At 29.3% G+C, this 19639-nt stretch overlaps 1 protein-coding gene across 2 annotated transcripts; it reads right to left on the reverse strand.

Annotated features, from left to right (window-relative positions):
* Nucleotides 1-5434: 5434 nt before the first annotated feature.
* On the reverse strand, nucleotides 5435-19601 carry TBC1d7 (TBC1 domain family member 7). Of its 2 annotated transcripts, XM_016062115.5 has the most exons (7): nucleotides 19291-19601; nucleotides 16790-16974; nucleotides 15906-16046; nucleotides 12998-13143; nucleotides 11159-11288; nucleotides 9380-9444; nucleotides 5435-5667 (listed from the first exon to the last, which is right to left on the reverse strand). In XM_016062115.5, exons 1-6 carry the CDS (start codon nucleotides 19478-19480, stop codon nucleotides 9385-9387), a joined length of 852 nt encoding a protein of 283 aa, XP_015917601.3. In that variant the 5' UTR covers nucleotides 19481-19601; the 3' UTR covers nucleotides 5435-5667; nucleotides 9380-9384. The 2 variants fall into 2 exon arrangements, 1 of the variants encoding a protein (XP_015917601.3); XR_015433687.1 differs by lacking the exon at nucleotides 5435-5667 and having other exon boundaries at nucleotides 9426-9444; nucleotides 13003-13143; nucleotides 19291-19592.
* Between the last annotated feature and the right edge of the window lie 38 nt (nucleotides 19602-19639).

Raw genomic sequence — 19639 nt, forward strand, 5'->3', positions numbered from 1 at the left:
GTTCGATTCGTGCTGATTCTGTAATTGCATATCGTTAGATATTTTTTTCAGTACTTATTCATTATTTTTAGTGCTCTTCACATGGTTTTTTGAATTTCCACATTTCTAATATAACGTTGAAATAATTTCCGAATTTAAGATTTGACTTATCGATTCATAACAATTCCATCATAATTTCATGTTGTCAGGTGTTAAATGTTTTGGCAGTAATTTTTGGGGCTTAATTTTTTTGGTACCTTTCGTGTGATTTTTCAAATTTTAAAGACAATATTATTATGACACTTGAATTTAGAATTTGAGTGATAACTTTCGGACGCATTCGACTTGAGTTCATTTAATCTTAATTTCATGTTGTTGGGTGACAATTTTTTCGTCAGTTATTTATCACTTTTTTATGGCTTTCACATGGCTTCTTTTCAAATTTTAATACTCTTAATACAATATTATTATGATGTACATTTGAACTTAAATTATCACTTTTTAACACATTTGATTTGTAACAATTACAGTGTTATTTAACAACGTTAGATCATAGTTTTTTTGGTTGTTATTAGACTATATAAATTTCGAATTTGAGTTATCACTTTTGGGTGTGATTGATTTCGATGACTGTCATAAATACATGCATTTTTCTGGCTATTTCCACTTTATATTTTTTATACCATGTTATTACGACAAGCATGCATTTCAAATCTAAGGAGTCACTTTTTGACACACGCGCTCATACGCTCAATTTGCATCGATTCTTTGTAAATCCACCTCGTTTTTGTATCATTTTTCATTAACTGTTTGCCATTTCACAACCTTAATTCAATGCGAATATTTTTATTTTAGTAAAGCAATCACTTTTTTACATGTTCAATTAGCTACGATTCCTTAATTTTCTATTGCTTTTTTGGCAGTTATTACAGTAATGTATCATTTTTTTTTAAAAAAAAGTCATTTTGGCATTATTCTTAATACATTGTTATTAAGACACGCAACATTTTCAAAGTTCGAGAATTGTGCTCAATTTTTAAATTAATTAATAAAATTCGCGAATGTAAAACTGTGAGAATACAGTCGGATCCCGTTTTAGCGAATTCCATGGGACCGAAGCTATTTCTACGCAATAATGAAAATTCGTTATACCGATATTACGAATTTTCACCATTAACAAATATTATTTCGTTACATTGGGATTACTATTCGTATGAAAAATCAATTTACAATTTTGATATTATATTTTTAATCTAGATTTGGGAAAATATCAATGTAATATTAAAAGAGCGCACAAAACTAATGTAAACAATGAATTTATTAACACTTACTAATTAGGCAGATACATAATCAGTAATTTTTTTCTGAACAAATTATTTAGAACCAGTAGAAATTAAAAAAATTTCCAAATTATGCACATGTTCAAACAAAGAATCTGAAAAGTTTTTTTGTGCCGATAAATATCTCTTTACAGCTTCCAAATTGGCCAATTGTTTTCTTCTGGACATTCTTCATCATCTCTGCTGTCCGAAAGTGATTTTTTTTTGTTTTCTTGAATCATACGTACAATATCATTGTCTGTCAATGCTTTGCATGTTCTAGCATCATCATCTGCAGTCAGAAAATCGTCAAGACTGACTTCGTTTGGCACTAATGTTTCTTTTGTCACATGTTCCCATAAAAGCTGCAAATCGATGATAACATCATTAATTTCATCGACTGTTTCATTGTCAATTGCCGAAATTAAATTTGCTTCCTTCCATCCATTACTGATGACTTTTTGGCTAATGTCTTTCCATGCTCCAGCAATCATATCTATTGCTTGCTTTACATCTGGTTTCGTAATTGCTTCTTTGTTTCCGATTTGCACAAGCATACGCCTCAGAAGTTGTGTTGGATACTTTCCCTTTACCACTTTAATTATACACTGGTCAAGAGGTTTTAAAATTGACGTACAATTAGGAGGAATGTATTCGATGTGAATACATTCCAATTTTGGTGGCTCATTGTGGGGTGAACAATTATCAATAAGAAGCAGAATTTTTCTTTTCTTACGTTTCATATCTTCATCAAACTTAACCAACCACTCATTAAATATTCCAGTCGTCATCCACGCTTTGCGGCTAGATCTATAATCACAAGGTAGTGAATTTACATTTTTTAGACACCTAGGTTTGGCAGATTTGCCGATAACCGTAACTTTTCTCTTTTCAGTGCCTGACATATTGCAGCAAAACAAAGCAGTTAAACGCAGTTTAGAATTTTTGCCTCCAAAGCATTTATCCTTTTTAAACGCCAAGGTTTTGTTTGGTAACAACTGGAAAAAAATTCCCGCTTCGTCTGTGTTAAAAATATCAGAAGGATCATAAGACCTAATTGCATCTGATATTTTTTCTGATTTCCAGTCATTCACAGCTTTTAAATCAACAGAGTTAGCTTCACCACAAATTTGCTTTGCAACAATACCATAACGTTCCCTGAATCGATTCAACCAACCAACACTTGCTTGAAAATTTTCGTTTCCAAAAGTTCTTGCAAATTCTAAAGCCTTTTCACGAATGAGGGGCCCAGAAATTGGAATGTTTCGGGAGCGAATATCCTGGAACCATGTAAAAACAGCTGCATCTACATCTTGAAAATTTGAAAGTCGTATCTTTTTTCTATGTGATCTGATCAATGCTGATTGCACTTGCTGTTTCAACTTCGTTCGATTTTTTAAAAAAGTAGATAGAGTAGATGGGGATAGTCCATACTTTGTCGCAACGTCAGCTTTTTTTATCCCATGATCAACTTCTGAAATAATTTTCAGTGTTTCCTTAATGAAAAATTGTTTACGCTTTTAACCACTCATTATGCTTAAGAAAGAAAACAAAATGCTTGCAAACGTTGAAAGCAGACAAACTGATTTAACTAACCTTCTCCTATTGAAGTTGCACACCACTCTGGTAATTTTCTGAAACTTGTTTACACCCCTTTTGCACCTTGAGTTCTTAGAACAGCTCTCCCCCCCCCCTATTTAGTCTGTTGTAATTCAAGGAAGGAATTGTTCTGCTAAGGGTGGTCACTTCTAATCTATCATTCTTGACAAGCCCTTTCTATTGAATAGAATTCCCTCTTTTAAAAGCATGTGTATTTTGACTTCTTAAACATGAATGAATCAATGCAAGTGTCAACTCAGGGTGGTCTCTTTCCAGTGATTCTTCTTTTTTTGACAGGTTTTTCACATTTGAAACTTATTAGTATTTTAAGGGTGATAAAACATTTCATTTCTGAGAACATTTTTGAAGAAATGTGTCTTGTTCATCAAAGAAAATAAGACCTGGTGTTCATTTTCGCCTTCGCTAAATCGGATAATTGATTTCATAATATCGGTATTTTTTATACATTGTTCACATGGAAATACATTTGGGGATTCGGAAAATATTCGTTACTTTGAAATTTTCGCTATTTCGCAAAAACGGGATTCGACTGTATTTTAATTTAAACAATCTCTCTTTAAAAATAAAAAAAATTTAATGATAAAATTAAGAACTTTGTTATTTTGGGTTTCTTAAACTCTATGAAAATATTTATAAAATACAATGCACATTTTTATAATGGGTGCCTTTTTCAGTTTCAAGCACCCTACTTTTTTTAAGGTTTAGAATGAACCTTGTAATAGCTGCTTTAGAAATGATATGCACGTGAGTTTTAATTGCTTAAACTCACGACTCGACTACTAAAACTTCAAATACATGTTGCTATAATATGTCGTTTTTTAAAACAAATCTTAAATTTTCTGCTGCAAAAATTGCTTCAAGTTAAAATTTTACACTTTCTATCTCTGATATTGTGAACTCCATTAAAACAACAGGATCAATAGACTGAATGTAGACTTATTTGAGGCTATTCAAACAGTCAAAGTAGTATGAATTTACAGCGGAGAAAAAAAAGGCCATTGAGCTTTTCTGCAAGGAAAACACTATATGATTAACATATGAGAATGATATAGGAGTAATAGATTTATAAATAATTGCAATATAATTTATGCATGTGTGGGGGGATCTCATTGCATTTTTAAAATTGATAAATTGCTGCTTTTTTTTTGTCAAATTTCTAAATATCTTTGTTTTTTTCCAACATATTTTTGGATTTTCTCCCCACTTACAAAAAATAATCAGTTACAATTTTTTTTTTGGGGGGGGGAAACTTTTTTTGTCACTTTGCATATCTGTAAAACTGCATATACATTGGTGATGCCACACTCTAAAGGTTCTATAACAGGAACAGAATTTATTATTTAGATACTTTTGTTTAAAAACAATAATTATCCCTCTTGCTCAGATGGAAGGAGGCACCAAGCAAATGAAGCTACATGCGGGAAAACAGCACTCCTTCGGCCTTGAAACTAGCATAGAATAGTGACCGACCTTACTGAGATAAACACCAATGCAGACATTCAAAAGGGTAAAGTGAAAGGTTAAGACACTTATACAACTACACTACTGGTCATTAAAATTGCTACACCAGGAAGGCGACACACCACAAACGTGAAATTTGCAGGACGAATAAAGCATGTTGCAAAGCAGCCGGCGGCAGCGACACCTACAATGTCTATAAAAAAAAGAGATTTGACAGTAAGTTTCTCATACAGAAATTGAATTTAAGCGTTGTTCTTAGGTAAAAAAGTTTTTGTTATACCTCGTGTAAGAAGGAGAAATGCCTACCAGCATGTATCTGAGTTTGATCGAGGTCTTTGCCCTGAGGTCAGGAGAATGTGTTGCCCTGGCCAGCACATTTTCCTGATCTCTCACCAATTGAGAACGTCTGGTCAATGGTTGCCGAATGACTGGCCCACCAACACTCATCATCAGACACTACAGTCAATTAATTGTGGCATAATGAAGCTGTTCCCGTCCATGCTATCGAATCTCTATTCGACTAGATGTCCAGGAAAATAACAGCAGTTATTGCTGTCAGGGGAGGCTGCTCCGAGTACTGATTCCTCAGGATAGATACACCCAAATATCCCAAAAATTTAATCACTTGTTCTTCCAACTATAATGTATGAGCCCAATAAATATCATTCTGTTATTTGCATTCCTTCCTGGTGTAGCAATTTTAATGGCCAGTAGTGTATATATAAATTTTAAAATTTATACCATACCAATAAACTACTTTATAAGTTAAGCAATTATAATACACTAGATCAACGTAGAGGTAGGAAATAGGAATGACTGTTAATTTGAATAACTATAAAAAAAAAGTTTCGTTTCAGATTCACGATTTAGTTTGGTTACACATTATGAAAACACAAGCACAACTTGTTTTTACACAATGTAGATTATGAAATAATAGTACTTGAAATTAATGTATATTTTGATTATTTGCGATTTTTTAACTTCAGCATATTAATAGGAATTATTACAAACTGAAGAATCATTAACAAATTTAAAAAATAAAAAAAAATGTAAAATTTTTAACATTACAATAATTTCATAAATTTATTAAAAATCATTTAAACTTTTGGCGCATAAATGCAGCAAACACATGTAACACAAATATGATTAGAAATGACAACTGTACAAAAGTAATCTTCAGAGGATTCTTGTTATATCTTCAAATAAATATCAAATTCTTTTTTGAGAAAAGTACCTGTTTATTCAGCTCCATTCTTTGTTTCACATAATAGTCCATTAAAAATATAATCTGAAATTATTAAGAATATCAATATTAGAATCTAAATTTATTTTTGTTCAGCCAATGTGCCTATAGTTTTATACAATTTTAAAAACAAACATTTTTTTTTTTTTTTTAGAATTTCTGAAATATTCATCAATACTTAAATTTTAGAGGTGTATTTGAAGAAGAAAATATTTAAAATCTTTCAACTGTACTGCAGAAAAGTTGTTAACTACCGTCATTAAAAAGTATGTACAATAACTCGAATATTCCTTTAACTCTGATTTTTTTCAGTCCCAGTGTTTTTTCAATTACTGGATGTTAACTTCCTATAACTCAATTTCTTTTTCAAGCAATATGTCTTGTTCCTTTAAGCTAAAAGAAAGCCAATTTCTTTTCCGACCACCAATGAAGTGAAATGTTCCAACTTTTTTTTAAATTCCCACACTTTTGACTCTGCATGTCTTGAACAGCATTTGCTTAGTTTGTGAATGAGAAGGGAATAACTTGTGTTCTATTGTGAGCACGCACAGTATAGGGACAGTGCCTTGGTCAATTGATCAAATGAATTTATTTTTCTAAACATTACTGAAGATATGTTAGTAGCATGAGTCATTTGAACTGGTCGAAACCAGTTTCTTGCTTACCATAATTAAGGAAACTCATTTGAAAAGCTACTCTTCAATTGAGTTGTTCATCAGGAGTCAAACATATCCAAGCGAATATTAAAAATCCTGAGTTTAGAAGATAAAGTGAATCTTATCAATGATGTGGAAAGAAATGCGAACATAAAATAAAAAAATAACTGAGCAGAAAAATATGGAATTCCAGCCCTGATAATCTTTCAATGATTTTAAAAGATATGAAAAATCATCCTTAATTCCCATGAATGTACGAACCCTTATTCAAAATCAATGAAAAATTGTGAATCAAACAGCATGGGAATTAGAATAATGCAGCTACTATTAGCGGTGCTTAGCTAGGTGATAAAGCGAATGATTTTACAGCTTGGTTAAAGAGTGAGAATTTTAACGCAAGCTTTGGGTGGCTCAAAAAGTTTCAAATTAGACATAACATTGTTTTTCAGATTCCCTTTAGTGAAACTTTTTTTTTTTTAAATTATGCCCGCCATCGTCTTCTTAGACATAAGGCGTCTTGCAGTCCAATACAATAGTGAAGTAGCTCCAGAAAATGAGAGCACGAAAGTCGTCACAGGAACAAATGTCAAGAGGAGAGGGGCAATCAAATAGATGCTCCCCAGTCACAGGCGAAGGGTTACAGAGCACACAAAGAGGTGAATTGACCAGGTTAATTTTAAATAGATGGGCCTGCAAGTAGTCATGTCCCGTAATTATTCTAAGACAAGCAACTCCCTCTGCCCTGGGAAAGATGAGAGCACTGTTGGCCATCAAGAAGGCTAGCCCAGGATTTTCCATTAGCTAAGTACCTAAGAGCAGATATTGCTCTGTGAAAATAATCCCCCACAGATGTTTTTAGTGAAGCTAAAAACGTCTCTAATGAAGTATGTGAACAGAGGATTAATAAAATCATACCCAACTTGCTTCAAGGATACTATAAAAATGATGTTTTCAATATCTTCCTAATAAGACAATGATGTTCAAAGATGAAAAATGCTTAGGAAACAAAAGGTGCCTAACAGTCTTGGTCGAAGGCAATGGTTCATGCCTTTGTTTATGATTGAAAAGTATCGAAATTCCTGTTGTTTCAAAAATTTTAAAACTTTTTGTTTGCAGTACAAATCTAACAAAAAGGCTTTTGTGACAGCAATTTTTATTGAAGATTTTATGAGAAGATTCGATGAAACATTTCATGTTAAAAAACGAAAAGTGATAATTTTTATGGATACTGCACATAGTGATCTACATAATTTTAAAACAATAAATTTGCAATTTCTGGCAAAATTACAGCTGATGGATCAAGAACTCAAAGTGCCTTAAACAGTCTTATCGCAAAAGGCTAGTCCAGAAAATAATAAAAGATATTGAGAACAACGTCACTAATTAAAATAGATGTGCTTAAAGCCCTGAGACTGATTTCCGGTGCATGGAATAATGATATATAAGTGAGATGACGATAAAAAAAATTCTTTCCGAAAGTGTGGATTAGTTGGAAATCAACAATGAAAGTGAGCCTTTGCCTGCAACAGTAGAAGAACTTAATGAGGCAGAATGTGAGTATGCAGATTTTATTAACTGAGGAAGATATTTTTATTTGTGGTAAAATTTTAGATATAGAATTTATACAATCAATCACGGAAAAATTTGATTGAAGTCCTAGAGAAGAAAGTATAGAAGCTCCAAGCATGAAGCCAGAGCATCAGTGGAAGTTCTACAAGGATTAATAGAGAGCAGAGCAAATGCTGATGCTTCTATATTTTTTCACCTACAAAAAATGAATGATTTGTTGTTTACAGAGCAAAAGAGCTTAATTCAATGGAAAAAGTCAGATAACTTTACAAAAATGTGGAATTAGTAAGGTTATAAATTTTATAATCTTTCTTTTTTCTGTAGCTTAATATTTTTTATTAAACTAATAATCTATAGATTAATTTTAATATACAAATTTTTTAAATGTAAAAAAAAGTTAAACAATATTGACAAACTTGATAGCAACTGCGCTAAACACTGACAATTATGCTTAAAAATTTGCAGATATATTTTTTTTAAAAAAAAAGTACTTGAACAACCACTTGAAACAAAGTTTGGCTTTCAAATGTTTAAATGATAGGGTAAAAGGATTCTGTTTTGTATTTATCAATATCAAACAATCAAGGGTTATATAAAGCAGTAACAGAATTCCAAACTAATCAGTAAGTAGTAATTGAAAAAATTTCTATTTTTAAATTTGCAAACATGATGCGGATAAAATTATGATTAAAGCTTTGTTTATTTAAGTAGCAAGGCTTTAGAAAATTTTATTCTTCAGAGACTTGTAACTCAAAAAGTTGCTGCTTATAATAAATATTGAAACTATGTATAAAATCCTGTTTTACTAAAAACTGAAAAAATCAAAGGCAATAATTAATATAACTCACAGATAATTTAAATTCTATTGCCACTTATTATGCAACTTTTATGTTGTTTAAGGATACTTAAAGTTAAATAGTTATTGTATATTTTAAAAAACTAATTTTTTTGCACATTTCGGCCATTAATCATCATGCAAGTTTACATAGTAATTTAAAATTAATGATTTATATATTTATTAATTAACTAAAGGATTCATACACATTTAGGGAAAATCTGGAAAAGTTAGGGGATTTAAAATTAACTAAAATTAATTCTGGGAATTTTTAAGGGTAATTAGTAATAAAAAGTTCTTGTTTGAAATTCTTTAAAGAGTTGGAAATTATTCTAACTCAAAAGTTTGCTTTATAGATGTATTAATATGAAAACGCATCATGATAATGCAAACAAATATCTAAGAATAGTAGTAATTTTTGTATTTATACTGATGCTTGTTAACTCAAAATTTTTCATGCTTTTAAGATATAACTTTTTTTTGGTGCCCAAATATTAATACCATGGTCCTTAACTGTTGCTGCACATACTATTTTACTCTGGATACTAGGATACTGAGGTAATTTTCAGAAATCCTGTAGAAAAACACAAAAGAAGCCCTACGAAAATGTGAAGCATTCTAGGATTATTGTTCAAGATATTAATAATCTTTTGTAAAAAAAATTATTATGATAAAAATTTTATTTAAATAGACTTACAGGCATCAGCTAGAATACATATCTAAAGCTTTATTAACTATGACATCAGACGTGTCTTCTGAGTTCTGAAAAAAAAATATCAAAACATAGCACTATAGAAATAAATAATATTTCAGTTAAAAATCTTTTTTTAATGTTCGCAAACAAAATAAAACATATTTTATAATGCCATAATTACATAATGTGGATACACATTTTCCTAACAATTTGAGCATTCAATAGTGCAAAAGAATATAATACAGGAGACAGTAGGTAAATATCCCTATCTATGATTAGAAATTTCACAAATTTCCCCAACATATTTGAGACTAATAAAAAATTAAAAAAAATCATTAAACAATGAAACAGATTTTTTGTTATATTAATACAAATACTTGATCTTGCCAAACTCGTGTGTAGGGGATTTCAAATCTAAAATTAATTTTGCTCCTAAAGCTACAAGTTCTTTTTAAAATGACACTTTTAGTCTATTTTCTTTTCTTTCTTTTTTTGTTGAAATGTCGAAGTTTAAAAGCATTATATATAACAGAGAGTTGCTTAAATAATGCAACGAACTTCTAGAGGAGTTAGGGCAAATCAGCAGGATTAAAATTGCATAAGAACCTACACTCGGAAATGCCATTGTACGCGGCTAAGAGCATTTCCCAATAATGACTTGTTCAGAAGCTCAAGAAACTGAACAAGAACAAAGAAACCGTTCATAATAGAAAAGTGCCTCTAGCGGCGTATGACGACATTTCCGGGCATGTGTTTCCATGTGATTTTAATCCTGATATGTCCTAACTTACCTATAAGTTTGTTGCAACATTTATGTGTCCCTCTGTTATGTATAATGTTTTTTAACTTACACATTTCGACTGAATCTTGATATTTCAAATCGATCTTCATATTCCAGAAACTCAGTGTTATGTTTTACAGTGTGAGGTTTTCTTTTGATAGAATTGATACAAAAGTATGTAAAGTCAATAGCAGGAAAGTAATGCTTAAAATGTGTAGACTAAGTTAAAATTGGCTGCATTAACCATTCCTCACAGAGAACCTGCGAGAGAATATTTAGCAACGTAATGAAAATCCAGATTTAATTCAGCTCTTGGTCAAAACAAATTTTGGAGAATTCCTTAAATGAGAAGGCAAACTGATAAAAGTTTCAGAGAACTTTTGTGTTTTTAAAAAATGCTAAATCAGTCAGTCAATCTGTTTTGAAAAAATAAAATAATTTATTATTTTCTAATTTTTAGGGCTAAAAAATGTACTTTTATAAATTTATAGAATGTGTGAATTGATTATTATTTTTTTTAACACTTTATGTCGTGGTCACAAAAAGACTCCGACTTTTTAAATTTCTGGGGTAGGTAGTCCGAAAGGTGCTCCCATGAACAGGTGTTCATATGAAGTTAATTTACAAACATTGTAATGAAAAAAAAAATTTAACTTCAGAAAATGATTTTTTACCCATTCCTTTCCAGTCATAATTTTGAGTTAAAATATCAGCAAAAAAAAATTTTTTTAAAACATCTACTCAAGCCATTACACATATTGCTCACTTAAATGCGCATTTAGAAAAACCAATAACGAATTAAGTATATAAGGGGCAGAACTATAAATAAACTCATATTTATCATACCAACAGAACAGTATTATTTTTAATTATAGTTTATTTAAAAATGATAATGGCTTGTGGCAAAATCACATAGAAATCTTTGAGGATGGGAAGTTGTTAAAGTATGGGCAATCAAACTAAATAGTTTTAGAACAAGTCAGAAAACAAAATTTAATTACTTTTACAAGCAGTTCAACTATCTCCTCAGAATTGCTCATAGAGATTAATTGATTCCTATGAACAATCAACATGGCTATTCCAACATATGGTAAAATCTTGCTGCTTCCGCCAATCACTTTATCACAGACCCTAAAAATACATTACTAATTATTTATTAGAAAAGATGTTAAAATTTTATATGGCACATCAGATTTTGCTAAATTAAAATTTCAGTAAATTCAACTACTAGATTAAGGTTACTTTTAACAAATAAGATAAATAGAGTAAAGAGGACTTTAATATCGCTTTACACTTTTCTGCTTATAAATACCAATATACTAATTAGATCAACGTTCATAGAGCCTTTCATAGCTACAATTACCACTACCTCTTTTGAACATTTTTCTTTAGGAATGTTCTTCAAGCCTTTAAAAATAATCATAGGTTTGAGTTTTACACCATTTGCCATAGCACTCAAAACACAGTGTAGTGCAAATTTCCTGTTGTTTTACAGGGTGCAACTTTAACACCTTCAAAAGTTTCTTGCACAAGTCAAAAGCTTCTTGCGTGGATAAGTGGAACCATAAAGGTAATTCGTCCATATTGCATTTGTAACTAATTTCTATATTTTTGTATATTTGATCAAAATAATCACACAAAAAACATTGCTCAATTCCTCCGCGTTTTATAGACACTTTTAACCATAGCTTGTCACAGATCAATTAAGTTATGTCTATTTAAAAACTTTTCAACCAGTCATTTGATGCTTTAAAATTAATTCCTTCAATATCTAGTGAATTCATTACTATGCAAATTTTTTAAACATTGTTCATTATGAATTTTAATTTTTAAACCATTAACCTTCCTATAAACAAGTATTTTGACCTCAGTATTTTGTTGTTGCACTTATATTGCCATTCAGCTTATCGGGTTTATTTAAAGTTTCCAGCTTAAAAGCCAATGTGTAATCTTTTTGGCTTAACAACTTTGATTTTTAGCAACCTTCACACTTGGTATGCTTTCTGCATTCAGCAAGCTCTGTTGCATGCACAGCAGCTGTCATCATTGCAAAAAGCTATTCGCGCCCAGGTTGGCATCGATTTCTGCTTCAGTCTGCGCATAAAATTATATATATTTATATGAAGGCTGCTTTCATCTATCACAAAACTACACACTTTAAAAAAGATGGCCTTAGGATGACGAGAAAAATACCAGTTTTCTTATCTATTATTGTCCCTATTGTGGTTTGGTTTGTGATTGAAACTAAATGTGAAAATTAAATTTTTTTTTTTTTTTTTTTGCAAATTTTGCTGTGAATTATCTGATTTGGAATTTCCCAGTATGCAGTCTGATGTGGGGTAATACGGTAAAATATTTAGTTCTTTAAATCTAAACGTTTTGATTTTAACCGAAATGAGTGATGTCACACTTCTTGTTAACTCCTCCTTCCCCTTGCCCTGTCACAAACTGTCATAATTTTAGAAGCCCGTTTCTTTTTTCTACAAACATAGCATCATTTGTAGATTAGCCCAATACTGCAGGTAATAATGGCATCATTTGTAGATGGCCCCATGCTCCATATAATAATAAAATGTATTTTTAAAGCTAAAAAATAGTAAGATAAAACATATGTTGTGTTATTCAAAAGAAAGGAAGAACAATAAAAAAAAAAGATTTGCATACAATCTTAGTCCCATTCTTCAGAAAAAGAATTAGAAACAAATATATAAAGTAAAATATTTTTTTTAAAATTGGGATTAAAAATCAAATTTTAGAGCTTTGCACTGAAAAATTCACAATTAAAGTATATACATTCGAAAATTTTGTTTTACCTTCATAAAAGTAAAAACAATAGCTACCTTACCAAGGAGCTTTCATGTAACACTTTGGCAAAGCATCTCTCAAACCATGCATTTAAGGGTAAAACATCGAAGGCCTTGGTAAGTTTTAAATGTTCATGTAAAACTTCATCTTCTTTTCTTAAAATTGACTCCACATTTTCAGTCTAAATGAAACACAAAACACTGTCAATAACAAAGCTAGATTTTCACTCAAATTATCAAAATCAGCAGTTGCTAACCCATGGGACAAAGCCCACAAGTGGGCTATAATTGCTGATCTACAGCCTGAGCAAAGAAAAGTTTTGGGGTATAACACCAGTTTTTTGGGACAATTCACTTGCTCTAGTAGGGCTTTGCTATATGTTCGCTATTTATTCATCATACCTACATAATAAATGCTTATCATTATATTTTTTACTGATGTAATTAGTAGTCAAAATGTTTTTTTTTTTACAAAATCGATGGTCTGCACTACTAAAAAGGTTGGAAACCGGTGATCTAAATGATAGGCGGTCTGCTGATTCAAGGTCATTTTATAATTAGGACTCCAAGAATCGCACTTTGTATTGACAATAAGGAGATTTAAAAATCATCAATCGTGATTTGTATTCAAGAGGTTCAAAATCATATATTGAGATTCGTATTCTGGCTTTTAAAAAATCATATGTTGCTATTCTTCTCGCAAATCAAAAATTATACACCACGATTCGTATTCAAGCAATTTTAAAACCACATCTCGATTCATATTCACATGTTTTAAAAATCATACATTGTGAGTCTTTTCGCAATTTAAAAATCAAATAACTCGATTCGTATTCACGCATCACGTTATTTATTCACACAATTTAAAAATCACACATAAAAATTCGTATTTAAGCAATTTAAAATTCACACATTGCTGTTTGTATTGACACGATTTAAAAATTGGGAAAAAAAGAGCATCATCTTGGACAAATTCACAAAACTGATTAAGTTATTTGCCCAAAGTTTAATACTACTCACAACAACAGCTTCTATAGAAAAAGTGTTTTCCAAAATGAACTGGACATTTTCCCAACTGTGGAGCAGTCTTAAAACAAAATCATTAAATTTCCATTTAATGGCCCAAGAAAGCTAACAGGTGATCAAGTAGATAAAATTATAGCAATATTTGAAAATTTTGCAAATTGCAGGATAACTTTTAAGAAATTTTTTAAATCATTTTCTACCTACATGGACCATTTTGTATCATTTATGATTATATGCTGGGTGCTGGAAAATGATTTATGTATCATTAAATTTTAAGTGTAATCAAGACAAGTATCATTAAGTAATGTAAATTTTAATTAGTTGTTAATATATATGAGTATTAATTGTAAATAGTGTCAAAAAGTATACAGTTAAAAAAGTATTGGTCATAAAGAGTTGTAAACAAGTATCTTTATAATTTTTTATTATTAAGGAAAATAGTTCCTTCGAAATTAATGTTTTCTTTTCTCTCTCAACCCCTTCCTCTTACAATTCATTTAAAATAAATCTTTAAAAGTTGGAAGTATATTCCCCACAAAATGTTGAATCTTATTTTGCCCTGAGAAAAGTTTGCTTTAATTTTAATCATACGAAGTTACTTTAAATTAAAGCATTTAACTTGCATTTATTTTATTAACTAGAATATTCTTTTTTAAATTTAATTGTATAAACATTAAAAAATTTTAATGTTAAATTTATCTTTAAATGGACTTATTTAATGTGACAAAAAAACACGAATTTTCCCATTGTTTTTATTTATTTCAATTTATCTCAATGTTTTTTCTTTCTGATAAATGGGTTTTCTGTTTCTGTACTTTTCCCTAAGTAATCAGTTTTACAGATTTTAATTTAGAACATTTAAAAGCATTTAATTTTATGCAAAAATATTACAAGGTTAACTGATAAAAAGAATTTAGTGGTTAGAAGAATGATATTTATGTAACTATTACTATCTATAATGCTGTCAACATTTAACTAAATACTTAGGCATGAGGCCCTTCAATGATCAGTCTGCGGTGTATGTTCCCATCACTCAAAAAAGTTCGGTACCCCTGTATATATCAACTACAAAATAGTATATTTGGTCCCTATTAAACCTGCATAAATTACATGACTGCACTATGCATCAAATGCATGATGTATAGTGTTTATTACCAAAATTAAGTGTATTACATCATTGGTGTCAATAATAGTATGACAACTTTTTACAGTACTCAATAACGGATTAGTACATTTTCTCCATTAATTTTGCCTTTAAGTTCATACAGCATATTTTTTCATTTCAATAACTACCTATTAACAAAATTAATTAAGCATCTTTGACGTTAATAATAGTTTGGCTATTTTTTATGCTATCTTAAACTAATTTGTAAAATTTCTCCATTAATTTTGCCTTTTAGTACATAACTAATTATTTTACGTCAATTAGTAACTATTACCAGAATTTATTATAATTAGCATCAATAATAATATTGGTGTTTTTTATGTACATCCTTAACTAATTAAGTTCCATTTCCCCATTAGTTTTGTTTTTCAAACATTTTTTAAAACAAAAAATACATAACATCACTGGCATAATGAATATAAAATAATTGAGTATTATAGAAATAATCCTCAATAAACAATTTTTTTTTATTAGAGCTATAAGGTAGCAAATATCACTCTTTAAAATATTTGATAAAACTGAATTGTCTATAGTTTATTTTAAAACAATGGCTTCCCCTAGGCCAATGAGAAAATTCCATTTTTTTAAATGTCTCTGAATTAAAAATATAATTAAAAAATCAGGCTTCATAATTTGTTTACAGTTATACTTATTTAGCTTGCAGTATATCCTCTATCCAGTATACAAGCACACCCACACAAATTCATTATCTTATTACGCGTATGCATGCATATATATATGATAAACACATACCTGATTTTTAAAATTAGAGTGCTGTTTCTTTAGATGCAAAGTAAAATTACGAAACAACCAGTAGGCAATCACATCAGATGAACTGAATTTTAGAAAAAAAGATGCAAGAGCAATTAAACTTTGAACACTTGAGCTTGATAACTGAAATAAAATTCAATTATTTAGATGTATATTCTTTGCATTAAGTATAATTATTTTTAAAGTAACAATACTAGAAAGTTGAATTACAAATCTAAAAAGATTCTCATGAAAGTTTAAAAAAATTTAAAATATTATGTTACAAATTCATACTGCAGAATATTTTCTTAAATATCCCAATAAATTAAGAAGGCAAATAAATCATTGATAACAATTTATTGAATATCACATTAGAGAATTTCACTAGAATAAAAAAAATGCTTAATATTTTAGGATAAATGAAATTTTAAAAACAGTTTAAATTTTAACTCTAAGTTTAGAAATGATTTTTTAAAAAAAAATAGAAAGTGAAATTTGAATGAAAAATTGGCAAAAGAGGGAGCATATGAGTTAAAAAGATTAAAAAAATATAGAGAGAAAAATAGGCATATGATTGAAATCTTGAAGGAAATGGGACAACCAAAATCAACTTGGTGCAGGATAAATAATAATGAAATGAAAATCGTTAAAAGTCATGACTATCATTATTGACAGGTTTCTTTTCACAGTTAATTTTCTTAGAAAAAAATACTTCTAAATGATATATCAATCTATAGCAATTTGAGGCAGTTTAATTTTCTCATCATTTTCACTTCATTTAAGTTTTATTGAAACTAAATTACTGAACTGTATAATAAAATAATAATTAAAGACATAAAAATTATGATGCATTTCATAAAACTTTTTCTAATAATAACTCTACTTACTTGTGCTTCTAAATCAAACTCCAACACGTCAAGAGTCATTAAATACATCAATGTGTGTACTGTAGATTTATGTGTAGTTTCATCAATTTTCCGCATAACTTTTAACGAATTTTCAAGATCCTCGTAATGTAAACCTCTTTGGTTTATTATGGATTCATGACACTCAGAAACACATGGCAAAACATCTAAAATAAGTAATTTTAATCATTGAAAGCAACAAAAAATAAAATTTAAAAAAATTAACAGGCTCTATTAATGTTAAGATGTATTCGGCTTCCTTTCTCAATTGACGTACGGTTAAATGTGATTACTGATTCGGCCTACAGTTAGACGTGATTACATGGTTGACTGAAAATTTTATATCTTATAAGCAGGTGATTTCACTAACAGATTATCTACTTTGCAAAAGAAATGAAATATTTTTCTAATCTCTGAATAAACATCTCTTTTTTTGGACAGATTCAGATTTCTGACCCTCAAAATATAGGGAGTAGATGCAATCTGGAAAATATGGTTCCAATGGTTTGGTCAGGAGAGAGATCCAAAGTTTGGACGCTTTAATGCTAATTTTACTTTTTGCGCATTCCACAATTTCTCGATTAACTCTAAGTTGAATTCTAAAATTTCAAAACACAGTTATAAAATTTTTTTATTCAAAAACAATTCCATACAAGATCTAACTTTAAAATAATATTCATTATTTTTCACTGTTTTATTTAATAATAGTCGAAATTCGATTAACTTTATGTTGAATTTTAAAATTTCAAAACACAGTTATAAAATTCTTTTATTCAAAAACAATTCCATACAAGATCTAACTTTCAAAAAATATTCATTATTTTTCAGTGTTTTATTTAATAATAGTTGAAATTCAGTCCTGAGAAATCAAATTTTAAAAATACGACTTTTTTAAAACTCGCTTTCTACAGGAATTGCTTGATCAATTTCACTTAAATTTTGTATTTTGCCATTTAAATTTTTATTCTTTAAAATGATGTAAAAGATTCATACCTTGCCTTGCAAAATTATATTCTTTAAAATGATGCAAAGAATTTATTGAGTACCTTACAATTCAAAGTTTTTTTCACTATTATTAAAAAACAATAAATAAAAAAATAATTACAAAAATTTATTTCTGCATGGAATTATCTTTGGATAAACGAATTTTACAATTGTGTGCACAAGTTTATCAATAATTTTTAAAAGTTCGTGAGATATGGCGAAGTTCCAAAAGGAAAAATTAACTTTAAAGGGATGCATGGATTGCCCTCCTGATGAAACTATGGGAACCATATTTCCCAGATCACAGTCACCCCTTATATTTTGGGGGTCAGAAATCTGAATCCATCGAAAATAAGATATGTTTACACAAAAAAGTAAGAAAGCCCATTTTCTGGGCACCTATTTTAATCAGTTAAAAGGTTTTAATCATTAATTACGCATTATCCATGTCATCAGAACACTTTTGTAATCATGTTTAAATGCCATATTCATAAAGACCAGTCATTTCTGGAGCAAAATTACTAAAGAAAAATTACTATCATCCATATTTGTTATGCAGAAAATGTTAAGGTCAGAATATATAGAAATCTGATGGTGCAATGTTGTACAAATATGGTGGGTGATTAGAGAACTCCCATTCTAATCCACAATTTTTTTCAGACTTTTTGAAACTACAACTGATGTTTAACAACTGATTTAAATTTTGAAGGCTAGATAAAAATAATTAATAAAAAGTTTCTAAAAACAATCAATATTCAATATTTTTCTCTGTTAAATTCTCCAAAAGATAGAAGAAGCAATTTCAAATCATTACTATATTTCTCCCGTATCTCTTATTCAGTCTTTGTGTGCTATTCTTTGATTTCGGTACTTGATATCTGTCCCTTTTCTGTATAAACAAACCAACAGATATATTTTTGAAAGGTATTTTTTTCTTCTAATGGCAGACACGGGATCAAATGAAAAGGATACAATAATCTAAAACAATCTGAATAGTTTTCATCAAAAAAAGCACATTTTATAAAACTTAAAGCTGGATATAACACATAAAACAAGCTATATCAAGTTTTAATATAAATAACATGCTATAGTAAGGAAATTCAAAAATATTGTGCGATATTATTAAAAGTTCAAATATTTATTTTAATATATTCATAAAAAAATTAGTTAATTGAATATATCCATATTGATGGATACCTCTTTGAGACAACTGAAATTGTCAAGCAAAACTAGCTGGTTCTTGTACATTGAATAAAATACAAAAAATTTTACATATCAATTTACTAAGAGGTGGCAATATGAGTGTATTTGACTGAAAATATTTAAAAACTTTTACAGGGGAACTTATTTTAGAATATTTATTACGATTAATTGCATACTATATAATGCAAAAGAATTTTTTTTTTTAAAAATGATAAAACAATTTCATTTTCCCTTTCAGTAACTAGAATTAAAAATTATAAATGAAGAATTTTGTTACAAAGAATTTTAAATATTACCCAGCAAAATTTTCCACACATATTCTCGATACATAGAGGGTAAAGTAAATCTCAAACAAAATTTGGACATCTTCTCCTTATCCATAGGTTTTTCATTTATTAAAATTTCCAAAGCTTTCTTTTCTTCAACACCACGGAATCCTACTTTATCATAATACGTCGAACGAAAGTTTCGACTTTTTTCCGCCATTTCAGAGAGAATAATTAATTTATTCTTCACTTCATTAATTAAATTTACTTTACGCTGTAAATTTTCGATTTCATATTCATCAATAGTTAAATCTCTGATCAATTTTTTGATTGTTTGAACGGAAACAGTTTTAGGCTGCTTGTTTCTGTTTTAAATATG

Source organism: Parasteatoda tepidariorum, chromosome 5, assembly GCF_982258835.1.
Source record: "Parasteatoda tepidariorum strain Cologne lab strain chromosome 5, Ptep-v5.0, whole genome shotgun sequence".
In the NCBI taxonomy this organism is placed as follows: Eukaryota; Metazoa; Arthropoda; class Arachnida; order Araneae; family Theridiidae; genus Parasteatoda; species Parasteatoda tepidariorum.

Coding starts and splice junctions, on each gene's coding strand:
- TBC1d7 (XM_016062115.5), bottom strand. CDS start 19,480: ATGGCGGAAAAAAGTCGAAACTTTCGTTCGACGTATTATGATAAAGTA. Junction 16,047..16,789: donor AGTTTGATTTAGAAGCACAA/GTAAGTAGAGTT, acceptor ATTTTATTTCAG/TTATCAAGCTCAAGTGTTCA. Junction 9,445..11,158: donor TAGTTGAACTGCTTGTAAAA/GTAATTAAATTT, acceptor TTTTTTTTTCAG/AACTCAGAAGACACGTCTGA.